Raw genomic sequence first — 24,889 nt, 5'->3', positions numbered from 1 at the left:
TTTTATTAATGTGGTGTTCCACATTGAATGATTTGTGGATGTTGAACCACCTTGAAGCCCAGGAATAAATCCCACTTGGTCATGGTGAATAATTCTTTTGATGTATTGTTGGATCCTATTAGTTGGTATCTTGGTGAGATTTTTGCATCCATGTTCATCAGAGATATTGGTGTCTAATTCACCTTTTTGGTGGGGTCTTTAGGATCAAGGTAATGCTGGCCTCATAGAATGAATTTGGAAGTTTTACTTCCATTTTTATTTTTTGATACAGTTTCAGAAGAATAGGTATTAATTCTTCTTTAAATTTTTGGTAAAATTCTGCTGGAAAGCCCTCTGCCCTTAGGCTCTTGTTTGTTGGGAGATTTTTACTGCTTCAGTTTGTTTGCTGGTAATGGGTCTTTTCAGGTTTTCTCTTTCTTCCTGTTTCAGTTTTGGTAGTTCATATGTTTCTAGGAATGCATCCATTTCTTCCAGATTGCCAAATTTGTTGGCATATAATTGCTCATAATATTCTCTTGTAATTGTTTGTATTTCTGCAGTGTTCATTGGGATCTCTCCTTTCGTTGATGATTTTATGTATTTGGGTCCTTTCTCTCTTCATTTTGATAAATCTGGCTAGGGGTTTATTGATCTTACTAAGATCCAGCTCCTAGTTTCATTGATCTGTTCTGCTTTGTTTTGGGTTGTTATTTTGGGGGTTTTTTTGTTTGTTTCTATTTCATTGATTTCTGCTGTACTCTTTATTATTTCCCTTTTGCTGGATTTAGGCTTTATTTGCTGTTCTTTTTACAACTTCTTTAGGTGTAATATTAGGTTGTGTATTTGAGACTGTTCTTGTTTCTTGAGAAAGGCTGGTATTGCTATATACTTCTCTCTTAGGACTGCCTTTGCTGTCCCCAAAGGTTCTGAACTGTCATGTTTTCATTTGCATTTGCTTCCATGTATTTTTTTAATTCTTCTTTAATTTCCTGCCTGACCCATTCATTCTTTAGTAGGATGCTTTATTTTTTCGTTTACAAGTCTTTTGTGATCATATATTTTTATTTCTCTTAGTAGAGTTGTTGGGCCACGCAGTAAATATACATTTCTTTTTTTGTAAAGATGTGCATTTTTCATATTTATGCAATTTGTGTATATATTTCATTTTGTAAGAAACTGCCAACCTGTTTTCCAAAGAGGCTATATCATTCTACATTTCCCATCAACAATGTATAAGAGTTCTAGTTGTTCCTCATGCTTGTCTGCCTTGGCTTATATGGTTAGTCTTTTAAAATTTAGCCATTCTCATGGGTGGGACTATCTCACTGTGATTTTAAATTGCCTTTCCCAGGCACTGTGTTAAGTGCCTCATTAACTTATCACAACAGTCTTATGAAATATGTGCTATTATTATTATTATCCCCATTTTACGTGTGAGAAGACAGAGGCCCTGGAAGGTAAAGTAGTTTGCCTAAGGTCACAACATACCTAATAAGTGGCAGAGCCAGGGTTCTATCCAGGCATTCTGGCTCCAGGGATCAGACTCCTAACCTCTTTGTTGCACTAACCTCCCCAAGAAGTTCTTGGTCTCTACCATGGGTGGTCCTTCATAAGGAGGCCTGGAAACAGCAGCCAGTCACCTGAAGAAAAGAGGTGTTGCCTAAGATAAAGCTCTACAGCCTAAAGATAGATACCTGAAGAGTCACACACCAGGAAACAGAAGAAACTGCCCCTACCAGCCCACATGTGGGCGTTGGTCCAGGATGAGGGCCAAGAGCCCCTAGTCTCAGTCTCTTGCCTTTCCCTGCTGAGCCTGCCAAAGGGTAACATGGCAGCTCTGCCTTCAACAGATAGTACAGTGTTGTCCCTTATCCACCCCTTAGTAGGATGGTCTTTAACCTCCATGTGTTTGTGGTCCTTCCAAATTTTTTCTTGTAGTTGACTTGAAGTTTTAAAGCATTGTGGTCTGAAAATAACGCATGGTATAATCTCAGTCTTTCTATCTTGGTTGAGACCTGATTTGTGACCCAGAATGTGTCTATTCTGGAGAATGTTCCATGTGCACTTGAGAAGAATGTGTATTCTGTTGCTTTAGGATGGAAGGCTCTGTATATATCTGTTTTTTTTAATCCATTCTGATACCCGGTGTCTTTGGATTGGAGCATTTAGTCTGTTTACATTCAGAGTAATTACTGCAAGATATGAATTTAGTGCCTTTGATCAGCGACCTATAAAATTGCTGTTCTGTAGATTGTCTGTTCCTTTCTGGTCTTTGTTACTTTTGGGCTCTCTCTTTGCTCAAAGGATCCCCTTTAATATTTCTTGCAGGTCTGGTTAAGTGTTCACAAATTCCTTTAGTTTTTGTTTCTCCTGGAAACTCTTTATTTCTCCTTCTATTGAGAATGACAGCCTAGCTGGATATAGTATTCTTGGCTGCATATTTTTCTCATTTAGTGCCCTGAATATATCCTGCCAGTCCTTTCTGGCCTGCCAGGTCTCTGTGGATAGGTCTGTTGCCAATCTAATGTTTCTACCATTGTAGGTTACAGATCTCTTCTCCCGAGCTGCTTTCAGGATTTTCTCTTTGTCTATGAGACTCCTAAGTTTTACTATTAGATGTCAGGGTGTTGACCTATTTTTATTGATTTTGAGAGGGGTTCTCTGTGCCTCATGGATTTTGATGCCTGTTTCCTTCCCCAAATTAGGGAAGTTCTCTGCTATAATTTGCTCCATTATACCTTCTGCCCCTCTCTCTTTCTTCTTCTTCTGGGATCCCAATTATTCTAATGTTGTTTCATCTTACGGTATCGCTTATCTCTCGAATTCTGCCCTTGTGATCCAGTACTTGTTTATCTCTCTTTTTCTCAGCTGCTTTATTTTCCATCATTTGGTCTTCTATATCACTAATTCTCTCTTCTGCCTCATTTATCCTAGCAGTTAGTGCCCCCATATTTGATTGCACCTCATTAATAGCCTTTTTGATTTCAACTTGGTTAGATTTTAGTTCTTTTACTTCTCCAGAAAGGGTTTCTCTAATAACTTCCATGCTTTTATCAAGCCCAGCTAGTATCTTTAAAGTGATGATTCTGAACTCTAGATCTGACGTCGTACTAATGTCCATATTGAGTAGGTCCCTGGCAGTCGGTACTACCTCTTGTTCTTTTTGTGGAGGTGATTTTTTCCGTCTTGTCATTTTGTGCAGAGGAGAATAGATGAATGAGAGAACAAAATGCTAGCAGAGTAACAACGTCCCCAGAAAATATACTCTAAACAAATCAGAAAAGACCTGAAGCAGTGGGAAAAGAAAGGGAAAGAGAGAAAAAAGAAAAAGATAAAGATAAAAACAAACAAGAGAACAAAACAAAACAACCAAAAAAACCCAGAATGTGATCAGATATGAATAGGCTGGTATATAGATCAGTGCCACACACTAGATTTTGGGGGTATTTTGGTCTGTTAGAAGAAAGTGCCTCCCAAAATTTTAAAGAAAGAAAAACTTATATATGTACAAAAATAAGGGTTGATATGATGAAGGGATGGAATATGACTGTAAAGATGGAAATTATAAATTTATAAAAGGAATTGATAAGAAGTTGTTTGAAAAAAGAAGAGGATTTAAAAAAAGAAAAAAGAAAAAAAAAGGGAGAGAATGTGATCAGGCAGGGGGGTAGGAAAAAACCATATACTAGAGATTTAGGGTATATTTTGATCTGTTAGAAGAAACTATCTCAAAATTTTAAAGAGAGAACAATTTATATATATATATATGCCAAAAATACGGGTAACTACTATGAAGGGATAGAATATGACTCTAAAAATGAAAAATAAAAATGTTTTTTAAAAAACGGATTGATAAGTTGTTGGTTGAAAAAGGGAAAAAGAAAAATTCAAAAAAAAAAAAGACAGTTAAAAAAAAAAATTAAGTTTGAAAGACTAAAGAATCATGGTAAAAAAGCCATGAATTCTATGTGTAGTATTCCCCTAGTGCTGGAGTTCTGCCGTTCTCATTGTTCGGTAAACTTGGTCTTGGCTGGCTGTTCTTGCTGATCTTCTGGGGGAGGGGCCTGTTGCCGTGGTTTCCAAATGTCTTTGCCGGAGGCGGAATTGCCCCACCCTTGCCGGGTCAGGGCTAAGTAATCTGCTCGGGCTTGCTCTCGGGAGCTTTTGTTCCTTGCAAGCTTTCCGTACAGCTTTGGAGTCCGAGAGTGAAAATGGCAGCCTCTCAATCTCTGCCCCGGAGGAGCCAAGAACTTGGGGCCCCGCTCCTCAGTGAGCCCCCAGAGAAAAGCCGTCAGTCACTCCTGGCTCCCCGGTCTCCGGCCGCACTCCGTGCTCACCCGGCCTGTGACCACGCGTTTCTATCTCTGGCACCCAACCCCGGGTGGAGTCTCCAAACCCATCAGATCCCTGCGGTGCACTCCCGCACCACTCCTCCCAGGGAGGAAGGGGAGTCTCCCCGGATCTGCCACTTGTTGCATCCCTGCCGGAGGAGCAGTGGCCTGACTGTGCCGCGGATCACGGTTTATGGCAACCCCGAGCTGAGAGCCCGCGCCTGGGCTCTGCCTCTGCAGCCGGCTTCCCTGCTCCGTTACCTGGGAGCTCTGCCACACTCAGGCACCCCCGGTCTTTCTGTGACCCCGAGGGTCCTGAGACCACACTGTCCCGTGAGGGTTCCACCCCCCGCTTAGCCACCGGAGTGACGTCCCTCAGCGGAGCAGACTTTTAAAAGTTCCGATTTTGTGCTCCGCGGCTCTATCACTTGCCAGAAGCGGCCGCCGGAGGCCCCTCCCCCGCCGTCTATCCTCCCGAATATCGCCTCGGATTCACTTCTCCGCACGTCCTACCTTCCAGAAAGTGGTCGCTTTTAAGTTCAGAGAGTTGTTGCTATTCTTTTCTTCGATCTCCTGTTGAGTTTGTAGGTGTTCAGAGTGGTTTGATCCCTATCCAGCTGAATTCCTGAGAGGAGACGAAATCCGGGTCTCCTACTCCTCCGCCATCTTGCTCCGCCCCCCCATAGATTAAGGATCTCTTATCCCAAGCTACCTTCAGGATTTTCTCTTTATCTGTGAAATTTGTAAGCTTCACTATTCTATGTCGAGGTGTTGACCTATTTTTATTGATTTTTTGAAGGGAGTTGTTTGTGCTTCCTGGATTTGAATACCTGTTTCCTTCCCCAAATTAGGGAACTTCTCAGCTATAATTTGTTCAGATAAACCTTCCATCCCTCTCTCCATCTTCTGGGACCCTTATTATCCAGATATTATTTTGCGTTATGGAATTGCTAAGTTCTGTAAGTCTGCCTTCATGATTCTTTCTCTCTTCTTCTCAGCTTCCTTATTTTCCATCATTTTATCTTCTAAATCACTGACTCTTCTGCCTCATTTATTCTCATTTTTAGAGCCTCCATTTGGGACTGCATCTCGGTAGTAGCATTTTTAATTTCTGCCTGACTAGATTTTAGTTCTTTTATTTCTACAGTAAGGGATTCTCTAGTGTCTTCTATGGTTTTTTCAAACCTAACTAGTATCTTTACAATTGTTTTAAATTCTAGTTCAGATATCTTACTTATATCCGTATTAAATCCCTGGCAGTGAATACTACAACCTATTCTTTTTTTCAACAACCTATTCTTTCTTTTGGGTTGAATGTCTCCATGTCATCATTTTGTCCAGAAAAGAATAGAAGAAAGAGAAAAGACAACAATAACGATGACAACAGGAAAAAAAGAAAAGCAAAAACAATACAAATCAAGAAAAAAAACAAGAAACAACCCTTCCCCCCAAAAAAAACTAGATCCTAGGTGTGTTTTGACCTTCATGTTAAAGGAAACTAGATCCCAAAATAAGAAAGAGAGAAAAACTTCTATTTTAACTTTTGTATATATATAATAATATACAATGAAAGGAAACAAAAAATAAAAATTTATGTATAAGATATATAAAAATTTTTTAAAAAAGAATTGAAAAAATAAAATAACTGAAAAAATAATAATGAAAGACTTAAAAATTAAAATTAAACAAAACCCACGGATGTTATATACTGTTTTCCCCAAGAGCTTTGCAGCCCTCTATGATCAGTAAACTTGGTACAGGCCAGTTGTTCCTACTGGTCTCCTGAGGGAGGGGGCCCGTCGCACTGATTCTCAGGTGCCCTTGCCCTAGTGGAAATGCTCCCCACTTGCCAAGGGGCCAGGCATAGTGTAAGTGGCTCCAGATTCCACTATGTGGTGCTGTTTTGCTCCCTGAAGGGTTTCAGCACTGATGGGTGGCATGAAAATGGTGGTGCTCCAATCTCTAGCCCTGGAACTGAAAGTCCACGCCCTTCACTCTTCAGTGAGCTCTCATAGAAAAGCAGTCAATTACTCTAGTCTCCCTGATTTCTATCAGATCTCTGTGTTTATCTGGCCTATGACTGAGCGCTTTTATTTCAGGCACGCAACTGAGTTTCAAAACTCAAATTTTGGGGCACCTGGGTGGCTCAGTCGTTAAGCATCTGCCTTCAGCTCAGGTCATGATCCCAGGGTCCTGGGATTGAGCTCCGCATTGGGCTCTCTGCTCCGCGGGAAGCCTGCTTCTCCCTCTCCCACTCCCCCTGCTTGTGTTCCCTCTCTTGCTGTCTCTCTCTCTGTCAAAAAATAAATAAAATCTTAAAAAAAAAAAAAAAAACTCAAATTTTATGGACACCTGTGGTGCGGGTCCACACTGTTCCTATTGTGGAGGGAGGGAGGGGGTCTCACCATGCTTCTGCCTTTTGCTGGACTCCTCCCAGGAAAGTGGTCACTGGAATGTGCAGCAGGTCGCAGTTTATGGCAATACAGAGCAGAAAGCTGGCACCTAAACTCACTGTTCTCAGTGGGCTTCCCTGCTCCTATGCCTGGGAACTCTGCCGCACTCAGGCACCCCCATTCTTGTGACCCCAGGGATCCTGAGACAATGCCATTCCACCTGGGATTCTGCCTCACTTTGTTACCTGAGCACCTTTAAGCCAGGGACATATGTAGCAGACTTCTAAAAGTTCCGATTTTGTGCTCCACTACTTATAATACTTTGCAGTAGCGTCCTTAAGCAGTCTCCCTCCCCTCCACCATATCCTCCAGTATATCACCCCATATTCAGGTCTCTGCACCTTCCAGAAAGTGGTCGCTTTTCTATTTATAGAATTGCAGCATTTCTTTTCGGAATGTCTGATTGATTTCACAGGTGTTCAGAATGATTTGATAGTTGTCTAGCAATATTCAAGGGAATAGAGAAACTTAGGGTCCCCTACTCCTCCACCACCTTAATTCCTCTCCCTTTTCAATTTTTAAAATTTTTGTTTTTCATTTGTCTCAAGATATTTTCCTGGTGATTTTTTTTTTTGTTGACACATTTGTATTTAGGGGAGTATGTTCTTTAATTTCCACATATTTTTCATTTCCTTCTGTTAACGTTTTCTAGTTTCTTTCCATTGTGTGACCAGAAAAGATACTTTGTATGTTTTCAGTTTTTTTTAAATCTGGGTTTTTAAAAGACTTGATTTTCGACCTAACATATGCTGGAGGATGTTCCATGTATGCTTGAGAGAAATGTGTATTCTCTGTTGTTGGGTGGATTTTTCTCTTTATGTTAGTTAGGTGCAATTGATCTGTCATATGGTTTAAGTAGTCTATTTTTTATTGGTATTCTAATGGTTTTCCTACTTGTTATTGGAAGTAGGAAGTAGGATATTGAAGTCTCCACCTATTATTATAGTGCTGTTTTTCCTTTTAATTTTATTAGTGTTTGTATCATATAGTTCAGAGCTCTTGTATTTGGTGCATATATGTGTTATAGTTGTATATTCTTGATGTTCTGTCAATTTATAATGTCCTTTTTCTCTTGTAACAGTATTTGACTTAGTCTATTTTGTCTAATATTTGTATAGTTCTCTTTTGATTACTATTTACACAGACTATGTTCATCTTTTCACGTTTGTTCTGTTTGTCTATAGATCTAAAATGAGTATCTGTAGACCAAATATGTTGTCATTTTTTGAACTCTAGTCCTTCACTCTGTGCCTTTTGATTCTGAAGTTTAATCCATTTACTTTTAAATTAATTATCAATAAAGAAGGACTTTTGCCATGTTGTTTTCAATGTGTTTTAGAGCCTTTTTATCATTCATTTCTTCTATTTCTACCTTCTTCTGTTTACTTGACTTTTTTGTAGTGACATTTTGATTCCCGTCTCATTTCTTCCTTTTTTTTTTTTTTTTTGGCATATTCTATATTTTGTGGTTACCATGGGGATTACATATAACATATTAAAGTTATAACAGTCTATTTTGAATTGACACCAGCTTAACTGAATTGCATGTAAAAACTTCTTTACATCTTCATACATCATGTATTCATTAACATAGATTTATAGTCATTTTATGTATTTGTCTTTTAAATCCTGTAGAAAATAAAAAGTGGAATTATAAACCAAAACTACAAAAATACTAGATTTTATATTTGCCTGTGTATTTACCTTTACCAAGTACAAGTTACTGTCTCTCCTCCTTTCATTTTAACCTGAAGGACTTTGTTTAGCATTTCTTGTAGTCCAAGTATATTGATCATGAACTCCCTCAGCTTTTCTTTATCTGGAAGTGTTTTAACTTTTCCCTTATCTTTTGAAGGACAGTTTTGCTAGTTATAGAAGTCTCCATTGGCAAGCTTTTCCCTTTCAACACTTTATTTATTTATTCATTTATTTTTTTTTAGAGAGAGTTCAGGGGAGGGACAGAGAGAGAGGGAGAGAGACAATCCTAAGCAGACTCCACACCCAGTGCAGAGCCCAACACGGGGCTCGATCTCATGACCCTGAGATCATGAACTGAACTGAAATCAAGAGTCGGATGCTGAACTGACTGAGCCATCCAGGCACCCCTTAACAATTTAAAAATGTCATCCCATTGCCTTCTGGCCTCCAAGGTTTCTACTGAGAAATTGGCTGATAATCTTACTGAGGATTCTTTGGGTATAACAAATTGCATTTCTCTTAATGCTTTCAGAATTCTCTATTTGTATTCCAACAGTTTGATTATATTGTGTCTTTGTGGGGGTCTCTAAGTTTATTCTATTTAAATATCCTTGGGTTCTTGGACTCGTCAATTTATGTATTTTATCTAATTTTGGAAGTTTTTAGCTATTATATCTTCATATAATTTCTCTGCACCTTTCTCTTTCTCTCCTGCTTTTGGGACTCCTGTAATGCATGTGTTGCTTTTCTTGAGAGAATCCCTCAAGTCCCTTAGGCTCTGTTCACTTCTCTTCATTATTTTTTCTTTCTGTTCCTCAGACTCTGTAATTTCAGTTGTCCTAACTTCAGGTTTGCTAATTCTTTATTCCTACTCAAATATGCGGTTGAACCCCTCTAGTGAATTTTTTGTTTTAGTTATTGTACTTTTGAGCACTGGAATTTGTTTCCTTTTTATAATGTCTGTCTGTTTATTGATTATCACATTTTGGTCCTTCATTTTTTCCTGATTTCCTCTAGGTTCTTTGTGCATGTTTTCCTTTAGCTCTCTGAGCATATTTAAAACCTTTGTTTTAAAGTCTTTAATAAGTCCTATGTCTCTGCTTCTTCAGGGATGGTTTCTGCCACTCTGTTTTTTTCCTTTGACTGGGTCATGTTTTCCCATGTCTTTATATGCCCTTGCTGTTTTGTTGAAAATTGGGCATCTGAAAACACAGCCACCTCTTCTAGTCATTGCAAACTGGCTCTCTTCAGGGACAGTCTTTCACTGAGTGAGCATGCTCTGAGCCTTAGAATCAGCCTCAGGTGAAGGCTTAAGGTATTCTCAGGTCTTTTCTGAGCATGCATCTTGCCTGGGCCTGAGTATGATTTTTTTCTTTATTCCTTTATATACATAGCTACTTTTAAATGTATTCATTTCCGAAAGAGTCTCACCCAAGCTTTTGCAAGCCCCAGATGGTCTAGTGTATGTCTTTACCGATAATCTCTTGCCCAGGGATCTATAGCTCTTAGTCTTCCTACAGCCTTCCCAAGTACTGCCTGTTGCTCTTCACTGCCTGAGCTCCAAGTTAGGTGAAACAGACTAGTTCCTCAGGCATCCCACAAACAAGTTAGAACATTACAGATGAAGTCTGCTATGCTCCCTCTGGTTTGACGGAAGGAATTGGGAACTGTGCTGCTATCTCTACACCAAGACTACACCATGCTGAGGAGGGGGCTGGGCAAGAACAAGAAAAACCACCATGAATTTCCTACTGTTTTTAATGTGGCTTTTCCTTGATTGGGCATTTGCTTGGTTGCTGTATACCTTTGTTTATTTTCCAGAGTTTCTATAAGATTATTTTAACTAGTTTTTGCTTGGTTTTTTTTTTTGACATCTCCACTGGGTAACAAGGGCTTAGAGTTACCTAGTTTGCCATTTTGCTGATATCAGTCTACAGGCATGAGTTTTTAGAAACCATACTAGAACTTACCAAAATAACCATTTTCTCCCCTAAAGAAATGACTTTCAGATTATTTATACAATTACCAAAACGGTTTTTGGAATACCTCTTCACCTTCAGAGCCTGTGTCACATTCTTGTTACTCTTCAGTGTGGCAAACACTCCTTTTTTTTTGAGTCCAGATTTGATCTTGAGGAAATAGTCATTTGTTTGATAATAAAATGAAAGTTACACACTACAATTTTTGGTACAAAATTTTTTTAATTGCCATAATAATTTAATTCCATCATAGGCCCAGAAAAGATTTTGAGTACTGAGGTACAAGTAATGAAGGAATCGCTATTGCCGTTCTAAGGGATTACTTTGAAGATTATAGTTAATTGATACCTGTGTTCTGGTTTGGTGAAGTCTTATTTTAAAATCTCATTTTATATTTATGTAATTTGTGTCAACTGATGGAAATTTTAAAATGTGCAAGCATATCTGTGTGGGAAATGAATACAAATTGTCTTTGAAATGGCACAAGTGATTACGAGATAGGATTTCTCTTTTATGTGGAATCATCTAGGATCTGTCTTCTGTAATTCTGTGACAGCTGTATCTGTGACATGATAATTATATCCTACTTTTTCTCTAGTTACCCATACTTAGTTTTCAATTATAATATATCTCAGTTGAATGCTTCTTTTAACCATGTTCGTAAACTAGTGAAATTACCCTTTTGATACCACTCAGTTGTTTTAAACTCACTTTCATATGAGCATTTACGAAATTCTGTAAAATAACTTTGGGATCTTATATGAAGGAAAAAGAATCTTTGTGAAGAAGTAGTAAGAAATGCAGATGATTATCTGTCAAATGTAATAATGGCTAAAAGCTACATTGAAGAGAAAAAAAATGATTTGGCTGCAGCTATGAAGATAGCAAGAGAGTTAAAATCAGCACCTTCTTTAAGGACTTATTGTGACCTGAATCAGGTAATTTTGATCATAATGTGAATTTATTTCTGAGGTATATTAGTTTACATGCTTTGGAATATGATATTTAAGACTTAACAGGCATTTATTTTCAGACTATTCTAACTTATCTTGGCCTCAATTTAGAACTCTTAGTGTTTGAATTCTAAAACAAACATTAATAAATTTGTTTAGCCTTTTATTGTTATTTACCAGTTAGGGAAATGGCATGGTAATAAGGTCTTTATAACACATGATCTGAGAGCAAGTAGGGTGACATTGAGTTGGAAATTGATGTTCCTAGAATATTTGAATAAAAAATGAGAACATATAAGGGCAGCAAACTAAATGAGATTCTCTGTTCTTTTCATAAACAATTGAGATATGACTGAATTCTTGACTTAAAAACTTAATTCAAGTTCTCATTCAGGGTTGTTTTTTTTTTTTTTTCCCTTTTCTTCCTGCTTCCCCAAATGTGTGGGTCAAGAGACAGGGTGCTTCCACTATATTCTATCATCTAATAATGTGCCTAGGGAGCACAGCTGAGCAAAAATAAAAACATCTTCCTGATGAGATCGTTTAGCTAGACAGGGTTAACCATCGATCTTTTTTGCTGATTTCTACCTTGCTCCTTTGGGATATAGATCCTGTTCTATTGTCTTTGAATCCTCATGGCCTTTTCCCATAGATAATCAGGTGTTTGGGCTGAACTGAGGTATAAAATAGAAGCCATTGGTTTACCTGCCTCCAAAGTCTCTAAGTGCTACCGTCTTACTTGATCAGACCTCTCTCATTTCCTGTGTATTACACATGAGGCATTAGGAGATGTAAAAAAGTGATAAGATTTGGTATTCACCTGGGACACCTGGGTGGCTCAGTCAATTAAGCGTCTGCCTTCGCCTCAGGTCATGATCCCAGGGTCCTGGGATCAAGCCCCACATCAGGCTCCTTGCTCAGCAGGAAGCCTGCTTCTCCCTCTGCCTGCTGCTCTCCCTGCTTGTGCACGTGCATGCTCTCTCTCTGACAAATAAAATCTTAAGAAAAAAAAAGATTTGGTATTCACCCTAGTTAGATTTATTAAGAGGATAAGGCAAAAAGACATTGGAGGATAGCAATGCAGATGCAAAGTGAATATAATCAGAATCTTCTCTGATTACATAGCTATATCCCATTTGTTAACTAGTGTCTTTTGTTGTTGTTATCTGTTAATTTATGTCTCTAAAAGATTTAAAATTTCTTTAAGGGGAAAAACCATAAACACTTACTTGCATCCCTTCCTTTCGGTGCCTATAATCAAACCTTGAACACATTAATTAGTGAGACACTTAAAGGCTATAGTTTTCCTTCTAAAATCTTACTTTGTTTCAATAATATTTATTTTTTTAAGGATTTTTTTCATTTATTAGAGAGAGAGAGAGAGAGCAATGGGAGGGGAGAGGGTCAGAGGGAGAAGCAGATTCCCCACTGAGCAGGGAGCCCGATGCAGGACTCGATCCCGAGACTCCAGGATCATGACCTGAACCGAAGGCAGTCACTCAAGCAACTGAGCCACACAGGCACCCCCAATAATATTTATTAAAAAAAAAAATTCACATCTGAGTAACACTTGTCTTTTGATTCTAGATTATCCGTACTTTGAAATTAACATTTGAGACTGAATTGTTACAAGTTAGCTCTCTAAAACTAAGGAACTCTCCCAGGTAAGTAAGTTATAATTCAGGAGAACCTAAAAATTAAGTATAAAAATGTATTAGAGCCTAGATTTATTAAATAGCAAGCAATTATAAATTGAAAATTTGTGTCACAAATGTTTCCCAAATTAGCAAACATGTAAAATAAGAGTAATTTATGATAAGTTGGGCATAGAGGATTCTTCAGTTACACTAGAAAAATATGTTGTCTTTGGGGTTCTTAATGTCAGCAACTGACTTTCAGAGAAAGTAATAAAGTTGTATTAGAGCACTTAAAATGTTCTTTTAGAGTTTTTAATGTTAGCCACTGACTTTTATTTAGAGAAAGTAATAAACTGGTATTAGAACATTTACTTATATGCTAGTGTTTTATTTTAGGTTGAATATGAATTGCAGTGAGATCATCTGTATGTTCAACAATATGGGAAAGATTGAATTTGAGGGCTTAACAAAGTAAGTATAAGAATGGTGACATGGGGGTGCCGAGGTGGCACAGTGGATTAAGCATCTGACTCTTGGTTTTGGCTCAGGTCCTGATCTCAGGGTTATGGGATCAAGCCCCGAACCAGGCTCCACACTCAGCAGTGTCTGCTTAAGATTCTCTCTGCCTCTGCCCCCCTGCACATGCACTCTCTCTCCCTCTCAAATAAATAAACCTTTAAAAAAAAATGGCAACATGCCATTAATTTCTGAGAGGGTCTCTTAGAAAAATTACCTGAGACAGGAAGATTGATGTGTAGTGTGTAGTATGTATGATTCAAATACTGTAAAATAATATGAAGGGCAGTTTTCTATCACTTTAATTCTATGTAAAATATTTAAGAATGAAAAGACTTAGAAGTGATCAGTATTAAATGATATATGTGTGAGGGGCGCCTGGGTGGCTCAGTCGGTTAAGCGGCTGCCTTCGGCTCAGGTCATGATCCCAGGGTCCTGGGATCGAGCCCCGCGTCAGGCTCCCTGCTCGGTGGGGAGCCTGCTTCTCCCTCTCCCACTGCCTGCCTCTCTGCCTGCTTGTTCTCTCTCTGTCTCTCTGTCAAATAAATAAATAAATAAAATCTTTAAAAAAAAAAATGATATATGTGTGAAAGTTATCTTTGAGAGTCATTCAGCCAGCATTGAACACTGATTTTGCGCTAGGCACCATTATCCTAAACATTGAGATATATGTCAGAGAAGTTACAATAAGTAGAGGATGACACATGTAAACAATCAAGTGAATAATTGCTATGATAGTAATGTATGCAGAATTTAGTGGAGATGCAAACGAAGGGAACAGTCAGTTCTTTTGGGGGTAACAGGAGACTTAGAAAAAGGAGAATTTTATTTTATCTATGAAAATGAGTAGCAACTGGAAAGGAGGCCAGAAGGCAGGTAGGCATCATAGCAGAAAGAAGGGTATAGGCAGTGAGATAATGTGCCACATTCAGGGAACTGCTTATATAATTCCAATTGGCAGAGGATACATATAGGCTAAATCCTAAAGACTTTGTATGCTGTGTAGCAGCATTTGAACTTTATTTTCTAGATCCATGTTATCCATTGTGGTAGCCACTAACCACATGTGCCCATTTAAATTTAAATATAAGTTAATTAAAACAAAATTAAAAGGAAAAATTGGAGGGGTGCCTAGCTGGCTCAGTCAGTAAAGCATGTGACTCGATCTCAGGGTTATGAGTTCGAGCCCCACGTGCTCAGTAGTTACATGTGGTTGATAGCTACTGTATTAGACAGTGCCCCACATTTTCACTATTGCAGAAAGTTGGACAGCACAGCTGTAAATAGTAGAAACCACTAAAAGATTTTCAACATGAAAATAAAAATAGATTACATTTTAAAAAGATAACTCTGGTGGCCATTTAGAGGATTATTTGGAAGAGTCTGAGGCTAGAGGCTGAAGGATTAGTTGGGTTATTGTATCAATAGTCTCAGCAAATGATGAGAAACCAAACATAGGTAGTAGTACTGGAGAGCAATAGATATGACAAATGCTAAATAGGGAAAATTGATAAAGCTTATTAATTGTTTGACCATGATGAATGAGGAAAAGGGAAGCATCCTCAGTGATTTACAGGTCTAGCTTTGGTGGTTAAGTTGATGGATTGTGGTATTATTCACCAAGATTGGGAATACAAGGAGAAAATTTAGAGGAGTGGAGGGATAGTGGACATGTTGATTTATTGTTGTTTACCAGATATCTGGGGAGAAATATACAGAGAGCAGTTAGCTATATGTACTAAAACTTGATTCTGGGTGTAGGAATAGTCAGAATATAGATGGTTTAGAAACTCCCAAAAAGAAAGTAAGTTCATTTACTTGTAGGTGGTATGTCTCCAGGGGAAATCATCCCCCAGGAAGCATCTACATTCATTACCTTAGGTAACTAACCAGAGTTTGGCCCACAATCTTAAAAGGTCAGGAACAGACATGAGCAGATGTGCTATAAGCCAGGTGAACTCCTACAAGCCAAGTTTACAAAACTGAATGCCAGAATTCCAGTTTAGTCAGAATGCCAGGTTATAAACTTACGGACAAATATAATTGCCACATGGACTGGAATACTTGTCTTGGCATTCTTTACAAGCATCCGAACAGGCCTAAGAAGCCAAATTATAAGAAATTGCTTTGTTTGCAGTGTTGTTTGCAATATAGGGAATAAGATTAATCAAATAGCTTAATAACATTAGGCCTAGATAGTACATTCCTAGTACGTTTCTTACCACCAGAGGAAGTCCTTGCCAGAGGACTAGAGTACCAGTCCTTTGGCTCAAATCATTTTCCCCCAGATATGGAGCCCTGTACCCTGTTTGTCTTTGTGACTTGACTTTTGTGCTTACATGGATAACCATCAGCCTTCCCAATGAGTACATTCTTTTAGATATTTTCATAACTTGAATATGATTACTATCGAATATTTTTAAAACAAAACCTATTCTGTCTCTTTTAGACTCTGCATTGATCTTGTCTTGATTTTAACGTTAATTCAGAGTATTAAATTTTTTCCTAGTTTAAAGGGAATGTATCACTACAATCTGCTTCTACTTATTACAGGTGGTAATTAAACAACGGGTTTGCCCAGTAAGAGCAGGTATTGACATATGTCAAGGACAGTAGCCTGGAAAAATACTAAATTTTAAGACCGAGAAATGGTAACCTGCAAAACAAAACTGAGAGGGAGTAAGCAGAGGTTGGAAAACAAACAGGAGAAAGTGGTGTTCTGGAAGTCAAAGGAGGAGTTTATGAGACTGGAGTCGGTTGACAGTGTTAAATGTCCCAGGTCAAATGAAAATTGTTATTAAAAGAAATGTCTAGTTTGCAAATTTGGGTACATAGATGTATCCTCAGAAGGTGTTTGAATTCAGCATGTATTTTACTTATGTTCAAAGCATACCTTTTTTTAGAAGAGACAGATGATATGTGTCATTGCTGAATCTAATTGGCTTTGTTGGTTCTTATTTCCAAAATGCTTTTTTTTTTTTTTTAAGATTTTATTTATTTGAGAGAGAGAATGAGATAGAGAGCATGAGAGGGGGGAGGGTCAGAGAGAGAGGCAGACTCCCTGCTGAGCAGGGAGCCCGACGTGGGACTCGATCCCGGGACTCCAGGATCATGACCTGAGCCAAAGGCAGTCACTTAACCAACTGAGCCACCCAGGCACCCATTTCCAAAATGCTTCTTAAATGATCTGTGATGAAGTTAAATCCGTAATGGGTTAACCAAAAGACAAGGTTTTTGAGACTCAATCTCATTTCTTTGATAGAACTTCTATACTTGTAGATTGATAGCCTAAATCTGTGTGGATACGTGAAGAAGATAAAAAAAAAAAAATGGAGTAAACTGCATAAAAGTTCAACTTTGGGTTGTGGCTATTGAATAATATCCAAAGGATTCAGACTAATGGTGATTTTTAGGCCAGGTGGAGGTTTTTAATGATTTGCTCAGGATTATACCCTCTACTGTTTCCTATACTTTATTTTTAGGCCAGTAAATTAAAAAATAATCATAACATAATTTAAAATCAAAACAGCTAAGCCAGATCAAAATTATTTCTTTCAAAAACCTATATCCACTATTCTTTAGGACTAGAAGATTGTGACATGACTGTATCATTTCTTCAGCTTCTCATTGATTATACCTCTTGTTACCTTTTAAAACCCTTAGGCTTGCCTTAGGGCTGGGAATGGGCAAAAATTTCTGGGTAATGGAAATGCCATCTAGTGATGGCTGCACAACTGTAAATTTAGTAAAAATTATTGAATTTTATGCTATGTAAATTACACATCAGTAAAGCTACTTGGGGTGCCTGGGTGGCGCAGTCGGTTGAGCATCCAACTCTTGGTTCCAGGTTGAGCATCCAACTCTTGGTTCCAGCTCAGGTCATGATCTCAGGGTTCTGAGATCAAGCCGCATGTTGGGCTCCACACTCAGCATGGAGTCTGCTTGAGATTCTCTGTCCATCTCCCTCTGCCCCTCCTGCTCGTGCTTTCTCTCTCTCTCTCTAAAATAAATAAATCTTTAAAAAATATAAAGCTATTTAAAAAATACTTCTGAGGCACCTATACAAAACTTTAGCTCTTTATATGTGTCACAGTATTAACTGTCATGTGGAAAGGAAATGGCTTGAAGGTAGATACAAAAATTTATGAAAAACTTAAAGTAGCCATATGCCTATCTATTTTTTATTTTTCTCCAAATTTTTATTTAAATTCCAGTTAGTTAACCTGCAGTGTAATGTTGGTTTCTGGTGTAGAATTTAGTACTTCATTGCTTACATACTGTACCCAGTGCTCATCACAAGTGCCCTCCTTAATACCCATCTATTTTTTAAACAGATGTGATCCCCAAGAAAATGAAATGGGACAGAATGTTCAAAAGAAATATCATAAAAAGGAATTTTCTTGTCATGATACATACCCATTTCGAGAAAAGAAAAAGGTTGACATGTCTATTCCAACTAATGAAACCCCATCACCTTCTTTGCAACGGGAAGCCTGTGATGTACATTTAGAAGCAAAAGACTTCCAGCCACAGAAGGAGGTTGTTGCAACATCATCCCTTAAAACCATTGCTGTTCTGCCTCAAATGGGATCTAGCCCTGATGTGATAATTGAAGAAATTATTGAAGAAAACATGGAAAGTGAGTGAAAATTCAAAAGCAAGGAAACAATATATCATGTCTGTAATTAGAAACAAAATTAGTCCCTGTACTTAACAGAAACATATTGCTGTTATCTTATACCTCATTATGAGTTAACACTTCATTCCTTGTCTCTACTTTCACATTTTCCAAAATTAGGATAATTTTTTATTTTTAGTGTAATAATCTAACCTCTGAAATGTAAATTTAATATTTGGTTTAATTGAGATACTTGACTTTTTGGTGTTCCACACACAAACCTTGTATAAAAGACAAAAATAGGGGGCCTGGGTGGCTCAGTCGGTTAAGCGACTACCTTCAGCTCAGGTCATGATCCCAGGGTCCTGGGATCGAATCCCACATCAGGCTCCTTCCTCCGCGGGAAGCCTGCTTCTCCCTCTCCCACTCCCCCTGCTTGTGTTCCCTCTCTCGCTGTCTCTCTCTCTGTGTCAAATAAATAAATAAAATCTTTAAAAAAAAAAAAAAAGACAAAAATACAAGTAAATAAGAGAGATATTTGTAGAGCAATCTCATGGTTTTGTCCTTAAATTTAAGAACAGGTTCTCTTAAATCTTCTTTTGAGAGATAATCTGTTATAAAATGAGTTAACATGAATATAATAGCATCTATATTGTAACATTTCAATGTATCATAATAGTTTGATTAGATTTACAATGCTGGTATTCTCCCCATTAACTACTACTGTGTAGTTAGTATACTACCAGTCTTCTTTCGGACCATTTTCAAGTTCTGTTTTAGGTCTCTTCTGCCCACCACTTCCCAATCTGTTTCATTGGCTGATTCTCCAGAATGACCTTTTGAAAGCAAAAAAAAAAAAAACAAAAACACATTTTTGGTTGTTTCCATTCTATTATTATTGCTGATATCTCAGTGAGTTAAGAAACCTATCATGACTATATCTACTGATAAAAAGGAGTCTTCCATTTCCAGTATTTTGCCAATTCAAGTACAGCTTTTTAAGCAATAGTGTGCCATTGTCATCCTAATAAAACTAGTACAATTGCCTTTATTTCCTATTTTGATGAAGCATGCTTCACAGATTATCTTGTGGAAACACCTAGAGATCCAAAAAAGCCTTTTCAGAAAAAATCGTCTTTCCCTTTTGGATCAAAAGCAGGTACTTTAACAACTCTGAACTTGATGTTATGGAGTTTGCTCTGTGTAAAGTAACTCTAATGTAGTGTGAGGGCAGTGAATAAAATTTACTGTTAACTAAAACTTCTTCCTTTTAATGTTACAAGTTTTAGTTGTTATTGGCAAAAATATTTCTGAAATTTGTAACACTTCTCTCAACTGCCTCCCCAGTTACACATATTTATCTCTTTACCCCATCCTCAATATGGGTATTATTCTTTGTGGTCTGTATTGGACAGTTAAAATGATCTATTTGTTTCATTTTTATCATCTCTCTTTACTGTCTCCAATTCCACTCCTCCTATTCTTTGTGTTTTAAACATTTTTAGTAAATAAAACATCTACATTGTTCAAAAATTATATATTAAAATAGTGTGAAATTTTTCCCTAACCTGTCCCATTTCATTCAGTCCCTCCCTCTCTTCCAGAGTTTCTTTATGCATATACAAATATATATTATTATTATGTTTTTGTACACGAAACAAAGCATACCATGCACACTGTTCTGTTCTTTTAATTCCTTTTTTAACATTATATTCTGGACATCTTTTCAGTAGCTACACTTGGCTTCATTACTGCTATATACAAAAAATTTTTCTCTTTTATTCTACCCTCACCACCACCCATGCAACCTCCACCAAAACACATACATCTTCCCCTAAATGGTGCTCAATATATTGGCTTTGCCCAGACATTTTTTCACACTTCTCTAGCCAGATAAGATTTGTATTCAGAGTGTCTATGAGCTTATTCTTGGTTCTTTGGGTATAGTATAAACAGGATTTTGGGGATATGCAGGAGACCTACTTATTATCAATAGAGTTCTGAGTTCCAGAATGTTCATAAATAAACTCTGATGTTTTGTTATAATGTAGTAGAGTTACAGTATATCTTGACTTTAGAATCTAACTATCAGATGAACTGCAATTCCACTTAACATACTTGGCAAGTAAAATAAAATATTTGCAGCTCAGATTGCTAAAGAATTTAATGTTGAAAGCGGGATCTATTTGTCTTATTGGTTACTATTTTGGGTTTGGACTCTTGTGGGGCCCAAGTATTCTAGAGTTTTCAGTGCCACAAGACACTTAATATTCTTTAGAGGATTATTGCAGTTTTTTGAATTCTTTCCTAACTTATGATTTATTAATGTGGTTTAAATATTCTTATCTAGGTTCTCCTGAGCTAGTTTTTGTAAGCCATGTAATACATCCTTGCCACTTTTACATCCGGAAGTATTCACAAATTAAAGATGCAACAGTATTGGAAAAGAAGGTGAATCAGTTTTGCAGTAAGAGTTTACACCTTGAGCCTTCAGACATTTTGGAACTAGGTAATGAAATCTTACTCCAAGCTAAAATATTAAGTTTATTTAAATATTATAGTATCTGGCCAATCCACATAGACCTTTTGTAATATAGATTTGTGCTCCAGGCATAAAAGTTTTATAATTATATAACATTTTATTTAGGTAAGTTAGCTAAATATTGACTGCTGAGTGAGGTATATACAAAAACTAGTATTATGGAGTGAAAGTAGTTATTTTTTAAATTACAAAACCCTTCACAGGTTATGTAGTTTGCTCCCTTGTCTCCAGGGAAAATTGGCCTGTAAGATGATTCCTTGTAGTATAACTACAGTCCCTTGCTGTCCACATGTGAATGTTGAGGATGTCATTAAGCACTTAAATTAGGTGCAGGAGGACAGTGGTGTCTATTTCCTAGGGCCACTCAGAGGGTAGTTGGTAAACTTAATCAGCCTATCTTAATTCTAAGGGTATGTGTAATTTGCCATAATTTAGGCTTTTATTGCAAATATTTTCCTTATAACACATTGACTAAATTTGATTTTACTCTATAATAAGGTGAAGCTATGATTTGTTTGACTAACAGAGAAAACTGCTCTGTTAATAGCAATCAATGCCTATACATAATACCAAAAAATATTATCTGTTTAAGGTTATATAGTAGTTCTTTAAGAATGTGATTAACTCTCAGCTCATCTATGTGGCATATCAGAATATCCAAAAACTAAGATTATCATATACTTCTGACAAAAATTGATGATAATTTTAAACTTTAGATAACATGAAATTATGAATATCTAAGAAAAGAGAAGTGTAGTATTAAACTTTTATGGCTACAAATATTTCTCTTAAAATTTGATACATGCCCAAAAGCGTTCAATTTAGATACAGAAAATGTTCTAAAAAAGCCACAAAGTCATCCTTTGTTTTAAATTAAGGATAATTATTATTTCAAGGTAAATAAATTTACATGACTTAAATACTCATTTATATTTTGAGAAAGTGACAAGGGGGAGAACTGTGATATGATGCTTTAAGAGGATATCCTCTTGTTCCCTTTTCCTACCTGTGCTCTTCATTATAAAGAACAAATGTCTTCAATAGGCTTTTATCTTACCTATTGCAAAAAAGAATGGTTTCATAGCATATAGTTTAAAACTCAGACTATTGTTTATGTGGTATATCAACATAAGAGAAAGGTTGATGAAAATCTTTAGGCCAAATAAACATTTTCATAGAACTAAAAATTAAAAGGCTGTCCTAATGTGCCTCTCAGCTATCCTGTTTTTATTTGCATATACAGAGGATATTTATACAGCATCCTTCTGTATATAATCAGTGGTCAGATCTACCAATTTATCTCTGATAGGTAGCTTAGTTATTAAGAGAATGGGCTCTAAGACTACCTGGATTCTCCTTGTACCTCTTTGCCTACCTGTATGATGGAAGCCCCATCTCCGGAAGGTTATTGGGTGGAGTAAGTAAATTCAAACATAAAATACTGAGAACATCACTGAGCTCATAGTAGGCATTCAAATTCAGGCCTCTTTCTTCCTTGACCCTTTTTTCCTGGTTATTAATTTGTAATTCATCTGATCTCTCTGCTGCTAGGTCCTTGGTTCATCTTCCCCTTCTCTGAACTCCACTGTGTATTAATTTAATTTTGGCATGTCACATACTGCCTTTCATTGTTTCTTTACTTTGATTCCTCTTTACCAAGAGAAGGTAATCATTTCTTCATTTATGCTACCAAAGAATTTTATAAATTTCAGCATGTATATATCTGTACATGTATGTGTATGTATGCATAGGGTAGAAAGTCTTTATTGTTGTAAGTACAGTCATTTACTTGCCTATATCTTTTCCTTTCTTGAGCTTCTTGATGGCAGGGTAGTCTCATTCATCTTTGTTACAGCTCATAAAATATAGGTCCTCAATAAGAGACTGGTAACTTTGTTTTTACCTCCCCATTTAGCTATATAACAGGAACTATCACAATATACTACCTTCATAGCACTTGACATGTACTATGTCATTAGTAAATAAATGAATTAAAACTTCTTAGTGGTGGAACTAATATACATGTTCATAAATTAGAGCTTATTAGGTATTTTTCTCCATAAACACTAATAATGATTTGTTTTCTTCATTATTTAGGTGCAAGAATATTTGTCAACAGTATTGAAAATGGAATGTGGTGTCGAGGAACTATCACTGAATTAATTCCAATAGAAAGTGAAAATATTAGAAAACTTTGTAGTCCAACCAAATTCTCAGTCCATGAAGTTGGACTAATACAAATATTCATGGTAGATTTTGGAAATTCTGAAGTCCTAATTGTTGCAGGGTATGATATTTTATAGTTATTACGTGTTCCTGGCCTGTTTAGAAACATTTGTTATCAGGGGAGTAAGATACTAAAGAATAAAGGAAATTGGAAAGGAGTAGAAAGGAGTAATTTATCATTCTTTACTTCTAAGGCATATACTTTTTATTTTGCTCAATTATTTGTTTTACTAATTACTAAATTAGTCAAGTATTATCATTTATCAGTGTTACTACATGAGGAGCTTGGAAAAGGAGTGGATTTTGTTGTTTTGGAAAAGGAGCTTTTTGATGTATCCAAACTTAAGTACTTTTCTATGTTGCTTCAAAACGGAATGATGCACAAAAATATTTCTTTTAAATAAAGTATTACAGTTAGCTGCAGGATGATTGAGTAGAATTTTAAATCTGATTTCTATAATTCATATTAAAGTGGCATAGTGTCTAACCCTAGGTACTCAAAAATATTTCCCTCAGTCTTCTAGGAAAATAAAACAAAAATAACAAATAATAAAAATAAAACTGAAAATGTTTCTATAGTAAGGACCAGTATTAACTACATAGAATGGTCACTAACTATTTAATGGTCATAGCTTTATAAATAAATAGGTTTCTGTTTGGGGGCATCATTTTCCCCTTTAAGTCTAAACTTGAATAGATATATGAAAGACAATTCAGATAAAGTCAATTGAGATTTTATTCTATAGATAAAAGTAGTGTGTGTGCTTATAAAATCTGGATTAAATCTATGTAGTAAGAAAGCATGAATTAGAGTACAACTTTCTAGAAGATTTAGCTTAAGGAGCGTATCCTTAGAAATGCATAGCTTTTATGGGGGAAAGCAAGTTTGGGTGTCAAGTATTATTTTCAATAAATATTACTTGAATTCTTTTAGGGTTGGTGATACCCAAACAAGATCAGAACACACTGCTGAGCAGCATATAGTACTAAATGACTTATGCCCAGTTCTAAGAAAGTCTGAACCATATATTGAAGGGCTGCTGAAAGAAATCCAGCCATTAGCACTGCCATGCTCATTGAAAGACATTGTTCCACAGAATTCAGTAAGTGAGCGTTAAATTATTTCTTCTTCCGGGGGCTAAATATCTCAATTTTAGCTATGTATTGCCAGTTAGATTGCAAAGTATAGGTTCAAGGCACCAATTCTTCTGGTAAATACATTTTGCATAATAAACTATCAGTCCATAATTGGAAACATTCTTAATGGGAAATTGAGTTGAATAAATATGTAAGAATGAATAAACATATCCTTGGAATGAGTCCAAATAAACCACTAAATTTGAGTCACATATGGAGAGAAAAATTTTAAAATACAGTATGGCGTGTATTTCTGTAAATTTCTTCACTGTTTTCATGGCACTTCATTCATTAGTTGTAGCCCATATTGCATTCTGCTTTGTATTATTTATATTCATCCCCCAGCAAGACTTAAAAACTCTTACAAGACAGGAATTGTGTGTAAGAATATATATTAAATGGTTATATTATGAAGGCTTTGAAAGAAGGAATCGTGTCTGCCTATCATTGTATTCCCAGTGCTTAGCAGATTACCTAGCACATGATAGGCATTTAACAGATATTTGAAAGAATGAGCAAATGAATAAAAAATGTAAAAGGAAACATAAGTATTAGCACTGGTGTTTTCCTCAAAATGGTAAAATTGGTTTAAATTTTGTCTTTTATACTTTTTTGCATTTTCTGAGTAAACTTTATAATCTTTAGAAAGAGGTTTTATTTTTTGTTTTTAAGAAACATGTAGCTTTTAAAAAATTTGAGTATAGTTGGCACACACTGTTACATTAGTTTCAGGTATACCACATAGTGATTCACCAACTCTGCTGGAGGTATCACAATTCCAGATTTCAAAATATACTACAAAACCAAAGTAATAAAAAAA

The 24,889-nt window shown here is 36.6% G+C and overlaps 1 protein-coding gene across 2 annotated transcripts in view; it reads left to right on the top strand.

The window, feature by feature from the left end:
- The window catches only part of RNF17 (ring finger protein 17), a 146,816-nt gene that overhangs the window by 21,607 nt on the left and 100,320 nt on the right, over window positions 1-24,889 (top strand). For both annotated transcript variants that reach the window (XM_021678204.1, XM_021678203.1), the window contains exons 7-13: window positions 11,207-11,378; window positions 12,981-13,057; window positions 13,427-13,501; window positions 17,881-18,185; window positions 20,515-20,673; window positions 22,804-22,993; window positions 23,867-24,035. In XM_021678204.1, coding sequence (XP_021533879.1) covers window positions 11,207-11,378; window positions 12,981-13,057; window positions 13,427-13,501; window positions 17,881-18,185; window positions 20,515-20,673; window positions 22,804-22,993; window positions 23,867-24,035 — 1,147 coding nt within the window. The remainder of the gene's footprint in view (window positions 1-11,206; window positions 11,379-12,980; window positions 13,058-13,426; window positions 13,502-17,880; window positions 18,186-20,514; window positions 20,674-22,803; window positions 22,994-23,866; window positions 24,036-24,889) is intronic.

The sequence above is a fragment of the Neomonachus schauinslandi genome, chromosome 3 (assembly GCF_002201575.2).
Source record: "Neomonachus schauinslandi chromosome 3, ASM220157v2, whole genome shotgun sequence".
NCBI classification, from domain to species: domain Eukaryota; kingdom Metazoa; phylum Chordata; class Mammalia; order Carnivora; family Phocidae; genus Neomonachus; species Neomonachus schauinslandi.
Note: the sequence above shows the minus strand (reverse complement) of the source record. Positions and strands in the feature narration are given on the sequence as shown.